Genomic DNA, 16,602 nt, shown 5'->3' on the forward strand with positions numbered 1-16,602 from the left:
TGAAGTTTTGCATTGGGGGGGCTGCTTCTGGGACCCACCTTCTGGATCACGTACACGCAGATGGCATAGATCATGCCCAGGATGCCAATCACAGCCAGGCCCACGATGAACTTGAAGGCTTGCTGGTAGAGCTGGAAGTTGAGGGGCTTGGGGTAAAGGATGGACCTCACCAGGTCTCCCTTGGCGGTGTTGAAGCCTGCAGGGAAAGAGGCAGCCAGCCAGGGGGAGGACAGAAGAGCAGAGTTGGAAGGGACCTTGGAGGTCTTCTAGTCCAACCCCCCATTCCACACACTCAAGCTGGAGATCATCAGATAAATGGTTGTATAATCTCTTCTTAAAAACCTCCAGTGGTGGAGCAGCCACAACTTCTGAAGGAAAGATGTTCCGCTGGTTAATTGTTCTAACCGTCAGGAACTTTCTCCCTGTTTCTGAGTTGCTTCTCTCCTTGATTAGTTTCCACCCGTTGCCTTCAGATGCTTGACTAAAACATATGAAAGACGGTTGCAGGAATTGGGAGTGTATACCCCCACAGAGAAAAGGACTAGGGATGGCATGATAGCAGGGATCCAATATTTGAGGAGCTGCCACAAAGAAGGGGGGGGGGGTCAACCTGTTCTCCAAAGTGCCAAATGGCAGGACAAGAAACAATGGATGGAAACTAACCAAGGAGAGAAGCAACCTGGAATTTAGGAGGAATTTCCTGACAGTGAGAACAATCAATCAGTGGTACCGAAGTTTCCTCCAGAAGTTGTGGGAGCTCCAACACTGGAAGTTTTAAATCTTCTCATTGTTCCTATCCCCCGTCTCCTCCCACTTATGACTGCAGGGCTGTAACTTTGTCACTTATATCCTTACCGTTTATATTGATATTGATTGTTTCCTAATTGCTTATTTGTACCCTATGACTGTCATTAAGTGCTGTTCCTTATGATTCCTGACAAATGCATCTTGTCTTTTTATGCACCCTGAGAGCATTGGCACCAAAGACAAATTCCTTGTGTCTCCAACCACTCTTGGCCAATAAAGAATTCTATTCTAAAGAAGAAATTGGACAGCCAATTGCTGGCCAACAGATTGGAGGGATTGGGGTCCAGACTGGATGGTTAAAAAAACCAGGTGGGGGAGGCAGGGCTGGCGTCGCAACGGTACAACGTGCGATCTTAAAGCTCCAAGATCACAGTCGATATCTCTGCTGCTGGATGGTCCTTTCAGGCCTAAACCGTCCTGTAGAGACAGTGATAGAGAAGGGCACATCCTGCTGATCACAGGGACACCGCAAAGTCCCTGGTAGATCCAGAAGCCCTTTTTTTTCCAGAAGCAGAGAGCAGCCATTAAACCTGCTGAAGTTGGGACAACTCCGGAACAGAAGAAAAACTGGAGAGAAAGTATAATATTTACGGCGTTGACACACTGTAAGAAAAGAGGAGTGATTTTATATATTAAAGATACAACTCCAGCGGAACAAATGTATACAGATGATGATGGAAGAATCTTGATGGTGGAAATTATTGACAATAATATGAAAATACTTTTAATAGCAATTTACGCTGCAAATGACAATCTGCAGTATAGACCTATTTCCCTGTTAAATTCAGACTATAAAATCTTTGCTTCAATATTGGCAGAAAGACTTAAAAGATATTTAAATAACTTTATTCATTCTGATCAAAATGGGTTTCTGCCAAAGAGACAAATTAAGGACAAAATGAGAATAATTCTGGACATTTTGGAATATTACAAGGCTCATCCCGAAAAACAAATGGCCTTGATATTTTTAGATGCACAGAAAGCCTTTGACAACATGAATTGGTGATTTATGTTATTACAGTTGGAGCTGATGGGTTGTGGCAAGAAATTTATCCAAGTCATAGAAGCTATATATCATAAACAAACAGCAAAAGTAACGGTAGATGGTGAACTGACAAATTCTATTGACATAAGGAAAGGGACAAGACAAGGCTGCCCACTGTCACCTCCGTTGTTTGTATTAACATTAGAAGTCTTAAATAGAAATATTAGAGAAGAAAAAGATATAACAGGAATGAAAATTTAAAAGGAAGGATACAAACTGCAAGCATTCACAGATGACCTGGTTTTCATTTTAGAGGATCCATTAGAAACAGCACTTAAATTTGTAGAAAAGATAGAGGAATATGGAAAAGTAGCAGGACTGAAAATAAATAAAGATAAAATGAAGATTCTGACAAAGAATATCTTAGTAAGACAAAAGGAAGAATTGCCGGAAGCTTTGAAGATATAGGTCACGAATAAGATTAAGTATTTGGGGATATATTTCAGAGCAAGATGCAGTTCACTTAAAGAGAATAATTATCATAAACCTAAACAACAGATTGTGACAGACCTGGCAAAATGGGAAAATTTACAGTTATCACTAATTAGGAGAATATCAAAAATCAAGATGAATATATTACTCAGAATTTTATACTTTCCAGATAATTCCAATTAGATTAGGGAAAGATTATTTTGAAGATCTAAACAAAATAGTGTTGAAGTATATTTGGCAGGGAAAGAAAGCTAGAATAAAATTAAAACTGTTGCAAGATGCTAGAAAAAAGAGGATTTGGCCTGCCTAATTGGGAGTTATATTATCAGGCAACAAGCTTGATGTGGATTAAGGAATGAATAATGCTAAGAAATTCTAGATTATTGGCACTAGAAGGACATGATTTGTTGTTGTGATGGCATGCTTTCTTGTGGTACAAGGGAACTAAAACACAGGGGTACTTCAGAAGACATTCTATACGTGAGGCTTTGTTATTAAGCTGGGAGAAGATTAAAAGGCATTGTTATTTTAAAATTCCAGTCTGGTTATCAACTATTGAAGCTTTTTCATATCCAATAACATATAAAAAGGAACAAACAGTTAGATATGGTGAAATATTGAATGCAAAGGGTGAACTTAAATCTAAGCAAGAACTGAAAGAACAAGGTATAAGGATGAATTGGTTTTCATATGTGCAAATATATTCTAGATATGATAAAGATTTTAAAATCGAAGGCTTTTATGACAAATTGACTGATTTAGATAAAATTCTCACAGGTACTGATGAAAAGGTGATTTAAAAACTGTATGGATATTTACTAGAGGTTTAGCTAGAGGAAGAACAAGTTAAAGAAACAATGGTTGCTTGGGGGGGGGGAATTTTGGACATGGGATTGATTTAGAGAAATGGCAAAAATTGTGGTCTCAAAATTATAAAATGACAATGTCAACAGCATATAAAGAAAATTTGTATAAGATGTACTCCCAACGAGAAGAGCAAGAATGTTTGAGAACAAATACGAAAAATGTTGGAAATGTCATCAGATACCGGGCTTATATTACCATATGTGGTGGATGTATGCAGAAACTAAAAGATACTGGACTAAAATTCACACATGATTGGAAAAAATGATAGAAAAACATATAGACATTAAACCAGAGATATTATTATTGGGATTTTACCGGAAATATATATAGTAGAGAATTGAAATATTTGACTGTAAATGTGTAAATTGGAAAAACGAGAAAACACCAACGCAGGAGGAAGTTATTCAGAAAATAATGGAATGTGTCGAAATGAGCAAATTGACATTTGAAATTAGAGGACAAGAAGATTAACAATTCTATAAGGTATGGGATTTATTTCATCAATGGTTAGGCAAAAAAATATGGAAATGAAATATGCTAGAGAATTTTACAGAACATGAATAATGGAATGATAAAGAATATAATATAAAGATGTACTACTATTGGATGGATTTAGGAGGATGTAATGAAATACCATAATATAAATTAATTCAAAATTTAGAATATCTCGCATAAAATGAAGTAATAATAGTCATAGTCAAATAAAGGATTAATAATGATAATAATGTATACATATATAATAGATTGATAATATGAGATTTTATATAAATTGTAAGTGAGGATTATGGAAGCACAAAAGCTTTGTAACCAACCGACACCCTGGATGTAACTGGAAGATGGTTTTATCGTTTATGTTTTGTTTGTGTTTCTTTGTCTAAAAATAAAATAAAAAATCTTTGGGGAAAAAATCATGTGCCCCATATCCAACTTCTTCCTTAACTGAAAAGAGTTCTGGGTTTTTGAGCTTCATCAAGAAATTGTGAGTAAAAGTCAAGATTTAAACCTCTCGTCTACCTGAGACCTCCAAGGCAGCCAAATCTCTCATCAGGAATGTTGGGAACGTAAAAGCAAAAGGCCATGAATCTCCTTCTGCTGGTCCTGAAGTCCAAGGATCTCTCACTCTGCTTCACTGCGGCAACTTTACAACCTGCGGACTTCAACTCCTGGAATTCCTGAGCGCAGCTGGCTCAGGAATTCTGGGAAATGAAGTCCACAGGTTGTATCGTTGCCATAACTCCCCACAAATGCTCTATTTACACTCTGAAGGTTGAGCAGCACCCTCCAAGTGGTGGTGGGTGGCTCCTTCTCCCCATCCCATGCACACAGGGGCTACCAGGGACCCCACCGCCTGTGCCAAGGAGAGCAGAGCGACTGGACTTCTGGACTCACCTGTTTGCAGAACCACCGCCCGGACCGGCCCTGGGCCTGCCCGCCTGGTCTGGATGACCTCCGTGCCACAGAAGAGGACGTGGCGCCGATAATCGCCCATCCCGCATACCTTCCAGGGCAGGGTGTTGTCGAAGTGGGGCAGGGGGGTCTTGGAGACCGGGACGCTCTCACCTAAAGGCCATGGAAAAGCCACACAGTTCAGGACCCCTCCTCAAGACGGAGCCGTTGGAGGCCGTGTGACAACATACCAGCAGCTGCCCCAAGGACTCTACGAGTCTGACCCAGGCGAAGAGAAGAGGGGGAATGGGGGTGGAGCAGCAGAGAAGCCCCTCCCTTCACTCAAGGGCGGGGCATGTGAAGCTCTGCCCACCAGACCCACAGGTTGGGGGAGGGCACCTTGGCTCTGTTTCTCCACCCTCTGTCCCTGCCTGTCTGCAGGTGGGTCTCCAGGCAAGCAGGAAGCCAAGAAGGCCAGAAGGGGTCTCAGGCAGGAGGGGCTTCCAAAGCGGAGAGGCAGCCCGAGTGGGGAAGGGTCTCCCGGTGGGATAGCTGCAGCTGCACAGTGCCCCCTTGGGCAGCAAGTCCTCCCCATCCCGAGACCTCCAGCCTTCCATCCCCACGGCGCCTGCATTGACACCAACCAACCCCCAGGGACTCTCCCAGCGCCCGTCCTACCAAGACTCTCCGGAGGCTCTGGGTCCTCCAAGGCCATGGCTGTCCCAGAGGGGCTCCAGGCACCGGGGCTTCCTGGCTTTGTTCTCTGAAGATGTTTCGCTTCTCCTCCAAGAAGCTCCTACCCTTCTGAACTAGTTCTAGAACCGAAGAAGCTTCTTGGGTGGGAAGCAAAATGTTTTCAAGAAGAAATTAAGGAAGCCCAGCTGCCCTTTGCAAAAGCACCTGTGGGGCTCCTACCAGACTCCTTGCTCTGCCCACCAGGCCCACAGGTTGGGGGGGAGCAGAACCGCCCCTGGATACCCACCTGTGAGCATCCCCTCGTTGACCACGCAGCTTCCCTCCAGCAGGATGGCGTCACAGGGCAGGGAGAAGCGCTGGCCTTCCAGGAGGAGGAGGTCCCCGGGGACTAAGTGGCGGGACTCCGTGGTGGAGCGCCCTGGCAAGGATGAGAAAGGGGGGAGGGATGCAGCCCTGGACCGAAAGCACCGGAGCCTTGGGGCACCCGCGGGAGGCCAGGGGAGGCTGCTTGTTCCAGGAAGGGCCGGAGGTTGGGAAGGAAAGGGGGCTGGGGGGAGGACCTCCTGGGCAGGCAGAGGGAGGGGCTCTGCCCCCATGAAAGGCTCCCTCTTGCTGTGACAGGCAGTCACTGTGGAAGCCTCCTCCTCCCCCCCCCCAAGGGGCCATCAGTCATTATAAAGGGCTGGACTGGGGGGCTGGAGAGGGGCAGGGATATGGGGGGGGGTCTCCACACCCACCTTCGCCTTTCGTCCAGATGGTGACTTGCACCTGGTTGTGCTCCTTCACCAGATTGTGCAGTTTGACGGATTGCTGGGGGAGGGGGGAGGGGGAGAAGGTTAAAGTCCTGGGACAAGATATCTACGGCTGCCTCTTTCTTCCCTGCCCCCCCGCCCCCCCCCCCCCGCGGAAAGAGAAGGTTGCTTCCTGGTCCTGAGGGGCATCCGATTGGCCAAATTCTACCAATCTCTGCCCCTCCCGCCCCCTGCAAGGGGGGCCAGGCTCCCCCTCCCACCACCAGCCAAGCTCTGGGTGGGGGGACATTGGCCCGGGGGTCTTGCAGAAAGCCTCCCCCTCAAAAGACCCCAGCCTCAGGAAGAAGATGCTGCTGGGCCCTTGCGGGAGAGCCCCTCCCCTCACTGACCCCCAAGGGGAGATTTCTGCAGGATCCCCCCAGCTGGGCAGGGTCCCAGAATGGCCTCATCCCTCCAGAGGCAGAGTTGCCCCCCAGGAAGTGCAGTCCCCCCCCTGAGCAGCTGAGTCCCCCTCCGGAGGAAGCCAGAGGGAAGAGACTCATTGGCCCATGGAAGCTGACCAGCAGCCCCTCTGCCTCCCTCACAGGGTTGTTGTGGTGGGGAGGGGGGAGGGAGGGGTGCTGCATGCATTGCATGGGGGGTCTGGAGGGGGGGAGGCAAGGCGTTGATCAGACGACCAAAATAAGCAGGCGGGGGGCAGCCACGGAGGGGGGGGACTCTTCCATCCAAGGGCCGGGGCAGAGGGGGGCTCACCTGCCGGAGGACGTAGATGGTGAGGCCGATGGAGATGACGGAGAGGATGACGATGGCCGAGGAATACTCCACGTAGCCTTGCGTGTACCAGAGGATCAGGGTGAAGCATTGGAAGACGTAGAAGGGGTTCAGGATCTGCCGGCAGAGAAGACAGGCAGGATGCCCGGGCAGCCGTGGGGCACTCAAAGCACCCACAGACGCTGCCCCTTGGACCAACCGCCCTCTGGGAGAACAGCAGGAGAACAGCCGTGATGTGGGGGGGCACGCTGGCATCCCCAAGTCACCCATGGCCTTCCCAGGGCACCTGAGGCCCTGCAAACCCGGTTTGACCTGCACCCGGAGCAACAGCAAGCCAGTCCTGTGCCAGTCCCCGGTTGCCGGCAGATGTTCAGCCCTCCGCCAGGCACCTGAGGTGCCCACCTCCTCGCCAGGGCTCGGGTGCCAGCAAGCCCCTCCCTGCTGCCCAGCACCCAAGGCTGAGCGGCCTCTGCCCTGCGGGATCCGGAGCTGCCCTTGGGCATCACAAGTGGTGGGCACCGTCCTCTCCCTGCGGTTCCCAAGGGGGCGCCCGGCTTCTGGAGAAGAAGGTCTGTTGCCCGTCCCCTGAAGGAGGAGCCCCTTGGATTGTCCGACTCTGCTCTTCACCCCCTTTGCTCTTGCCCGAGACCTCCCAGGGCCCCTCGCTAGGGTCCCCCAAGAGACGGGCAGGCGCCACCTGCTTACCTCTCGGAAGAGCAGTTTCCAGATGGGGCGGATTTCGATCTCGATGGAGTTGGGGCCACAGACGGAGCTCCTGGAAGACGGGAGGGGAAGCCGCCTCAGCCCACCCAGCAGCAGCAACCGGGGGGGGGGGTTGAGGCAGAGGGACCCCTCCCAGCCAGCCCAGGTGGGGAGGGGAAGGACTCGGAGGGAGGAACGCCCCCTCCCCCAGGCCCAAACCCAGATCAGGGCGAGGGGGCTTACTCCAGCCCCCACTCTGGACAGGAAGGAGGGAGGGAGGGAGGGAATGTGTGTCCATCCGTGCTTCCTTCTCTGGGTCTGCTTGGCCAGACTGAAGTTTGAGAAAACATTTAAATGCAACATTTACAACATCCAGCCACGGAGAAGCTTCTGGGGAAGATTTCTAGCGCTGCCGTTGTTTGAAGTCGCAAGGCTGTGTGAGATCCACACAAGCAAAGGAGGAAGGGTGGGGGTGGGGGTGGGGGTGGGGGGCTTACCTGAGCGCCTTCTCCCTCCTCTCCAGCCCTTCCCCAAATCGGTGGTGGATTTGGTAGCAGGTGTTGCTGTCCTGAAGCGACCTAGGAAAGGAGCCACAGGGACCATGCAGGCGCTGGGCAGGAGGGGGGCCCTCCTCCTCCTCCTCCTCCTCCTCCTCCTCCTCGTCTCAAGAAGCAGAAAACTCACCCAACTCGGACAAAGCGTTTCTCAGAGAAATCCCAGATGTAGCGTATTTTTTGTACCTGGATGTATCTCCCCTACAAGAGCAACACACCAGGAAAGCGTTAGGAGGGGAGGGCTCCCGGCCGGCCTCCCCTCCCCTCCCTTCAGCCAGGCCAAGGAGAGGTCCGTGTCCTTCAGGGACACCCAGAGGTTTCAGGACCCCTGGGGGCATCAAGGGAGACCCCCTTCACACCCACCCCCAAGGCTGACCTCCTGCTGCCTCTTCCGCCACCCTGCAGGGCACCAGGAAGTGCCAGGGTGTCCAGAGGTCACTGTCAATGTGCCCCCCCCCACAAGGCAATGCGGGGCAGCCCACATTCTTCCCGGGCGAGGCCCCCGTGGTGACCCTGGCTGGGTCCACAGCCGGTGGGGCACCTGGAGGTCTTAAACTGGGAAGGGGAGGCAGACAAAGTTGGCAGAAGCCCCCGGGGTTTGGGGGGGGGGGAATGCTGCAAATGGCTCCCTTACGCCTCGCTCTGGCCTCAGGCTGTGCCACATGGGACTTGCTCAGCAGGAGCAGGAGGCTCTTGGCAGTGTCCCCCACCACTACCACCAGCCCCTCCCCATTGGCTCCCAGGTCACCCCTCATCCCCCCCCCCGGCTCACTTTCATGTCGGGCATCTTGATGGCTTTCCGTAGGACCGAATGCTTCTCTCCGCTGAAGCTCCAGCCGGGCTTTTCGGTGCCGCAGAGAGCCCGGAAATCAAGGCTGACCACCTGCTTCCGAGTCTGCCTCTTGCTCTCATCCTGGGGAAGGGAAAGGGGGAAAGGAGGGAGACCCAGCAGGGACATTTCTCTTGGCTAGAGCAGGGCTGGTTCAATCCCTCCAGCAGGAGATCCAGAGCCTCTCGCTTACTTACTCATCTACGTATTTACATTAAATTTATGCCGGTGCCTTTTTCATATGGAAGCAAGGGAAAGAGAGGAGGAGGAGGAAGGGCTGCAGTACCCAGCATTATTGCCCAGTACTAAAAACAAGGAAGAAACCCCCAATCTTGAATGCTGTGGGGGATTCAGTTTCCCCCCAGCCCAAACTTTGGATTTCTACCAATCAAACACAGTGTGATCTGGTGGCCCAACGGAGGAAGAATCTCTTGCCAAACAAAGAAAGTAGCTCTGAATTGCAGAAGCCGTGGGTTTCCTCTGAAGGGGGGGGAGCCCTCCAGAAGACGGGAAGCCTAAGCATGGCTTGCCCAGAAGGATCAGGGACTCTCAGCCGTGACTTCCACGGACCGACACGAAGGGAATTGGCCAGGTTGCTTCAGAAGAAGGCAGGGAGGGAGGCACCTACCGTGGTCCGGAGCAGCACCACATCGGCCTCTTCCAGGCTGCAGGGCTGGCAGTTGGCCCAGACGCCCCACTCGGGTTTCCAGTGGAAGAGAAGCAGGAGGCCCCCGCAGGAGAGGAGGTAGCCGGCCAGGCACAGGGCCCTCCGGAGGCCCCGGCTCTTGTATCCAAAGATCTCCTGGGGAGAAAGGCTTTGCGTGAAGGGAGCCCTTCCCACCCACTCACCGTCCAGGCCCCGACCTCCCCAAGAAGGGAAAAGGCATCTTGGGGCCAATCCCAAGACAGCCCCCCTGCAGGAGGAGAGGCGGCAGAACCCAGAAGGGGGGGGAGCGAAAGAGGGCAATCAGCCTAGAATCTCTAAGTGGCCATAAACAAAGGAAGTCCCACCTCCCTTGAATTCCACGGACTCTCCTCTGTCTCTGGCCAGGGCTGACCACTAATTGGGAAGGTTCCTGTGCGAGGTTCCTTTTTGCAATCATTCAGTTTAATTGGGCCTCCTCCACGCGTGGACCTGGTTGTTCGTGCTTGGCCCCACTCCCTGTGTCTATCCAACAGCTAGATTTCCCAGCAGCATAAAATAGATCTGGGGGCTCACAGGGCCTGCCATCCTGTGTGGGCGCTGGCTCTGATTCTGGGACAGGAAGCTTTCAAGACACCAATGAAAGGCCAAACAGGGAAGGATTTCCATGTGGAATTCACGGAGCTCTCGGAATCAGTCATGGGACGGGATTTGCACAATACACGACAGCACCAAACCTAACTAGGGTTAAGCTTAATCCATCTTTGCATGTTGTACTAATACTGCTGTAGGGCTCCCCAATCTGAGAATGTGCCTCCGACTCTCTTGTTATTCTATTAGGTGCATCTGTTTCCCAACCTGATCATCTTCAGGTGCAAGATTACTGGACACGTCGTCCTCAGAAACCAAATCCTTCCCTTCTTGGTAAAGTAGAATGAAATATGGATTAAAAATATAAGAATGAAGACGTGGCATAAAAGGGATAGTTAGAAGCCTGCTTAAAGGGACAGAGAGATGTCATCAGCCTCTAACCACAAGATGTTCTAGCCAACGTCCCTTTGTCAAAAGTCCAAACCACAAGGGTCAGCTAAAGTTCGCTTAGAGACACGAACTCAGTACCTATGACAAAAGGAGAAGTAAGACCCCGTCTCCTTATAAGGCTTCTCTCCTCAAGGGAGCCACTAAGAAATGTGTTAAGTGTTTCCGTGTTGCAAGGCTTTTGGGAATGTATAAGAACACGTGCTTCGATAATTAAGGTTGTTCAGAACTGGCAATGCTAAGCCATGGGGAGCTTTCTGAACCTGGCTGCCAAATAGACTTTTCCTGTATCCTGAGAAGTCTAAAGCCTGTCATTTTCTGCAACAGTGGTGCCAAAAAGAAGGTCGCCTGGTGTCCTTCTTTCCACCCCTGTTGTTCTGCCATGATGTCTACCAAAGGTCAAGGCTGGGACTACCACAGGCCCCTCCCACTGGGACGGTCACTAGTGGCCCCTGGCTTGTTCCCAGGACCCACCCACCCCCCCAAAAAAATCTCTGCATCACAAGCATTTCAATAGGAAGCCACTTTGGCCTCTGCGGGTGTCCGGCCAATGCACCTGGAGCCCCCTCCTTGCTGGCGGTGCTGAATCGCAGGTGAGCCTCCTCCGATTGGCGACTGGGCTGTGCTGGCTGCAAACCGAGCCAGAAATCGGCCACTGTGTTTGCCAACAGTGATTGCCAAGGACCAGCAGTTAAGCTGAGGTGCCTTTAGGTGACTGTCATCCGCCAACCGACCCTGGATCTGAACTCAGACCCCGCCCAGCGGCTGAATTCACTCAGGGAACCCGGATGAGGAACCGGAGATCAGGCTAGCAACTGATACGGCCACCCAACCGGCTTGGCCAGGTGAGTGAGAGGCCGGAGGCTTATGGCTGCCTTCAGTTGGGCTTTTATGGGTCACGGAGCAGAATTAGAGGCTTAGAGCTTTGTGCGAATCCTGGCTGGTTGGTTAGTTTTGGATTTCTCTGTAACGGAAAGTGATCAGCACAGAAACTCCCAAAAAAGCCTTTTCAAAAGGCAACTGGACTTTCTGGTTTTTCCTTGATGACATTTCGCTTCTCATCCAGGAAGCTTTTTCAGTCCAGCTTCTTCAGAAGACCGAGAGCTCTTAAATGCTGCTCCAGAGGGTTTGACAGCCCTCTTTACAGCACACGTCGTCCCAAAGGCAACTGGACTTTCTTGGTGCTTTTTCCCCTTTGCAAATCTTTCCCTTCTCTTCCAAGAAGCCAAGAGAACTGAAGAAGCTTCTTGGATGGGAAGGGAAAGATTTTCAAAGGGAACCTCCCCCCAAGGGAGTCCAGTTGCCTTTTGGGGGGAAAAGCCCCCTTGGGACAACCGTGACCTGGGATGATGGACAATCTCCCCAGACAGGAGGACAAATGGCACCAGGTCAAGGAAGGAGCTACTGGTGGGTGATGGGGAGGGAGAAACGCAGGAGCCCAGGATCAACTCCCCCCCACTGCAGAAAGAGGCGCAGGGGCTAAGAGAAGCCACGGAGGCTCCAGGGAAGCCGAAGGCTGCGGTGCCAGTGGCATCACCACCTCAGGATCTCAGAGGAGCCAGGAAGAGAGGGGGAAGGGAAGACCCTGGGGACTGCGGAAGACGTCATAAGAACATAACCTCCAGGAAGCTCAGAGGCGGGATGGGCTTTGAGCCAGGACCTGAGAGCCTCCGGCCACAAGACTTTCGCCCCCAGGCCAGAAAGAGACCCCAAGCAAGGAAGTTGGGAAACAGAGGGAAGATAGATAACCCCCTGATCCGTTGGGACATCATTTCAGAGAGAGTTCCTGACCTATAAAGATTGACAGGATGGCCACAGGCAACGGAAGCAGGAACGGCCTCCCACTTCCTGCTGGCTTCCCCACTGAGTTTCCTTGTGGGAAGTTGGCAGACAGAAAGTCAGTGGGGAAACTGGCAGGGGAGGCCACTACTTGCTCTAGTAAGTTTCCCCCATCTGTGCACACATTCATTTGCACACTCCTGAGCAACACCCAACATTTCAGAAGGTGAGCTGAAGGTCCAGAAGGAACTTGGCAGCTGCCCTGGGGCTTCCCCAAGAGAAAAGACGGCCACGGACATCGACAAAGAAGAGGGGGACGATCTACCTCCAAAGCCTCTGAAGGCAGGACAGGAAACAATGGATGGAAACTAACCCAGGAGAGATGCAACCTGGAATTAAAGAGAAACTTCCTAACAGGGAGGAGGACAATGAGCCAGTGGAACAGCTTGCCACCAGACGTTGTAGGTGCTCCATCACTGGAGGATTTCAAGAAGAGACTGGACACCCATGAATTTGAAATGGTAGAGGGTCTCCTGCCTTGAGCAGTGGGCTGGACTAGAAGACCTCCGAGGTCCCTTCCTGCCCTAGGGTTCTATGATTTATGGGTTCTAAGAAAGCAGGAGGGTTTGTTACCATTTCAAACCACTGCAGACCCATGTTTATAGGAAGGGGTGGAGGGATAAAGTATCCTTGTTTTGGGGGGCTTTCTTGGTCTCTGAGCTTCCTTGTTTCCTTGCAGACATTTTAGAGAACATCTTCAGCAGTGGGGGGGGGGGGTTTCCTCTCTTTTTATATCCTGCCATACCCCAAAGTGCTTTTTCCAAAGGCTTTTTCCCTTCCCAGCCAAGAAGCTCCTTCAGTTCTGCATCCAGCTGCTTAGATGAGAAGCGGGGGGTCTTGGAGGAGAAAGAAGGGCCCAGCTGCCCTTTGAAGAAGCCCCCCTGGGACAGGCGAGGGCTTTGGAGGGCCGAGAACTTCCCCCAGACCCTCTCGGTGTTGGGGGGGAGGGTCGTTCTCTCCTTGGTGGCTCCTCCGTTAGGCTGTTGCCTGGGGCTTCAATTGCGTGTCTGAGTTGGCAACACCCAGATTAGCAGGGATTAATACCTGGCAGACAGTCAAGTGATACACGAGGCCCTAATCCAGGAGTTACGAACTCAGACCAACAATCAACCACCCAATCCAGGAACACCCCCCACACACACAAAGCCCCCCACCAACCCTGATGGGGCAAATAACTGTCTGCACAGTTCATCCTCAACCTATGACCACAACTGGGATCAGGATTTCTGTTGCTAAGCAAGGCAGTCATTAAGTGAGTCGCATCTGATTTTGCTAAGTGCACCCCAAGGTCATTGCGTGGGTCCAGCTTCCCCCACTGGCTTTGCCTCTCAGGGGCTGCCTGGGAAGGTTGCAAAAGGCCAGGGACCCCCGGAAGCAGCAGCCGTCGTAAGTACGCAGCCGTTGCCTAGCACCCACATTTCCATCCCGTGAAAATGCAATAATCACAGGGGCGAAAACTGGGGTGTTGTAGGTCGTCTTTTTCAGTGCCTTTGTGACTTTGGAGGGTTGCTGAGCAAATGAGAAGATGCAGATCAACAGGGTTGGAAGGGACCTTGTCGGTCATCTAGTCCAAACCCCCTGTAAACCCCTCCTCTTTCTAGCACTGATGATGTTCCCTAGTTACTTCATGAAACGTCTGCAAGAAAAACTCCAAGCTCAGAGAGCGCCAAGAATTCCAGTCCTTTTCCTCTTCCTCCTCCTCCCCCTCCAAGCCCTCTTGTAGCACTGAGGATGTTCCCCAGTTACGTCATGAAACGTCTTCCAGAAAAACCTCCAGGCTCAGAGAGCATCAAGGAGCCCACAGTCCTCCTCCTCCTCCTCCTCTTTCTTTGTGCAAATCTCATTCCCTTCCAGCCCTGATGAGGTTCTCTAGTTGGGTCAAAAAACATCTGCAGGAAAACAGCCCTGGAGGCCCCCCAGTTCCCCCCTGAGCTGCCGAGCGTCTCTTGCACTGCATCCCCTGCCAGTCTGGGTGTTGCCTGCAGGCTCCAGAATAACCATCCCCTTCCAGATGAGCCCCCGTCCCCGTCCCTGATCCAGAAGGAGAGAGGCAGAACTCGTCCTGGGGAGACCCACAAGGTCCATCTCCAGAAAGGCCACCATCCTCCCCCCACCCCCCCCCCATGGGCACAGAGGCATGGATCACCCCAAGGGCAGATTCCCCCCCCAATTTGCTTTCAGCAGCTGCAGTGGGGCAGGGAGGGGTTTACAAGAACCGAAGAGAGCCTGGACGCAGCTGAAAGGCAGAGTGGGGTTTGGGGGGGGGGGGGTTGAAGGATTTACCCAAAGGATGAGCAGCCTGAACCAGCGAAATGAAGGGAAGAGGCCTGGAAGCAGGGAGGGGCCTTTGCTTGGGAAGGAGGCCAGACCTGGACGATGCCAACCTCTCCTGTCCCTTCCCATCGCCATCCCCACCCAACCCCTGGCAAAGAAGACCTGCCAGCCTTCCTACTACAAGGGGTGGGTGGGTCAATGGGGCGCCCAAGCATCCCTAACCAATGGCCCCTGACCTTGGGGTCCTTTTCTCCAGGGGAGCTGGGGGGTTGTGGGAGGAGGGGCAACATCAGGCTAGCGGAAGCCAGGGAGCTACTGTGGGGGGGGGCTGCCCTTACCATCTCATCGTCCTCCCCCTGGTTGAGCAGGGCATGGTGGGAGTCCATCAGAAGCTTCCTCCCCAGAGAAGCCGGCCGGCCTCCCTTCCTCGGATGGAGGAAAGCCGATCGTCACTTCAGTTGCCAAAATTTGATCTCCGGGCAGGATCACCTCCTCGCGCATAATGTTGATCCCGGGGTTGTGGAATGCACTTTTCTGTTTTTTGCAATCACCTGAGCTGAGAAAACCTGTTCCGATCGGCCAGCCTCCAGATAAGCCCGTGCGTGTGCATGTGTGTTTCCGTGTGTGCGCATGTGTATGTGTGTCTGTGTTTGTGTGAGGATGGGTGGGTGGGTGGGGGCAGACCTGAGTCACATGAGGGAATGTCCTAAGTTTCAGCGAGTCGATGCATTTGCCAATCTGCCACTCGGAGCTCCGTTGCACCTGTGCATGGACTTCCATGCCCATAACGCCTGGGCAGGAGGGAGAGGCCTCCGGCAGCTCCTCTCAGGAGGGGCCTGCGGCTTGGATACAAATAGATAATCTTCCTCCACCACCACCCCACCCCCTCCCCCAGTTAAAAAGTCCAAGGGAAGATTTGAGGAGGAGAACTTTGGAAAAACTTCAGAGAAGAGCAACTAAGGGGATTAAAGGCCTGGAGACTAAAACAGAGGAAGAACGGCTGGAGGATTTGGGTCCGGCCGCTCTAGAGAAAAGAAGGACCAGGGGAGTCAGGATATCAGTCTTCCAGTGTTTGAGGGGCTGCCACAAAGAAGAGGAGGGGCTCCACCTATTCTCCAAAGCACCAAAGAAGGCAGGACAAGAAACAATGGATGGAAACTAATCAAGGAGAGGAGCAACCTGGAATTGAGGAGGAACTTCCTGACAGTGAAGACAATAACCAGTGGAACAGCTGGCCACCAGATGTTGTGGGTGCTTCATCGCTGGAGGTTTTTAAAAAGAGACTGGACAGTCACTTATCTGAAATAGTATAGACTCTTCTGCTTGAGCAGGGGGTGGACTAGAAGACCTCCAAGGTCCCTTCCAGCTCTGTTCTGTTCTGTTCTGTATTCTATCCTATCCTATCCTGTTCTGTTCTATTATTCTGTTATGTTATGTTCTAATTCTATTCTAATTTTATTCTGTTATTCTGTTCTGTTCTATTCTAATTCTCTACTCTATTTTCTATTCTGTTTTCTATTGTCTTCTCTTTTCTATTCTGAGAGAGAGAGGGAGGGAGGGAGGGAGAGGGAAATGGGGGGGGGGCTTATTGGCTGACCTTCCCTGAACCAGGTCACAGCTGAAGGACATCGAAAGCCCAAGACTGGTGGACTTCAACTTCCACAATTCCCCAGGGGGTTAAGTGGGTTCTCCCTGAGGTTTATTCATCCTGGAGTCACAGGGGTTGAGTTGATCCCATACAGTAAAGTTGATCACGTCACACCAGTAAGGAGCAGCCCCAACTTACTCAACCCAGAACAGGATCCTGGCAGTCAACCCTGAGTCACCCAGGCTGGGATGGCATCTGTGTGGACAGAGACCTCGCCACCCCTCACCCGCTTCTTCCCACAATGGGCAGACTCTCCCCCCGGGGGTTGGGGACAGAGGGGCCTCCCCCCCCCCATCAAGCCCTCCTCCCCTTCTCCAAG

General features: G+C 51.9%; 1 protein-coding gene across 1 annotated transcript in view; it reads right to left on the bottom strand.

Annotated features, from left to right (window-relative positions):
- The window catches only part of LOC116513756 (probable cation-transporting ATPase 13A5), a 34,430-nt gene extending 19,009 nt beyond the window's left edge, over window positions 1-15,421 (bottom strand). The window contains 12 exon segments of the mRNA XM_032224938.1: window positions 39-196; window positions 4,541-4,711; window positions 5,520-5,651; window positions 5,971-6,043; window positions 6,739-6,873; window positions 7,462-7,531; window positions 7,956-8,036; window positions 8,143-8,213; window positions 8,785-8,925; window positions 9,470-9,643; window positions 14,974-15,057; window positions 15,320-15,421. Coding sequence (XP_032080829.1) covers window positions 39-196; window positions 4,541-4,711; window positions 5,520-5,651; window positions 5,971-6,043; window positions 6,739-6,873; window positions 7,462-7,531; window positions 7,956-8,036; window positions 8,143-8,213; window positions 8,785-8,925; window positions 9,470-9,643; window positions 14,974-15,057; window positions 15,320-15,421 — 1,392 coding nt within the window.
- Between the last annotated feature and the right edge of the window lie 1,181 nt (window positions 15,422-16,602).

Source organism: Thamnophis elegans, chromosome 10, assembly GCF_009769535.1.
Source record: "Thamnophis elegans isolate rThaEle1 chromosome 10, rThaEle1.pri, whole genome shotgun sequence".
Taxonomy (NCBI): Eukaryota; Metazoa; Chordata; class Lepidosauria; order Squamata; family Colubridae; genus Thamnophis; species Thamnophis elegans.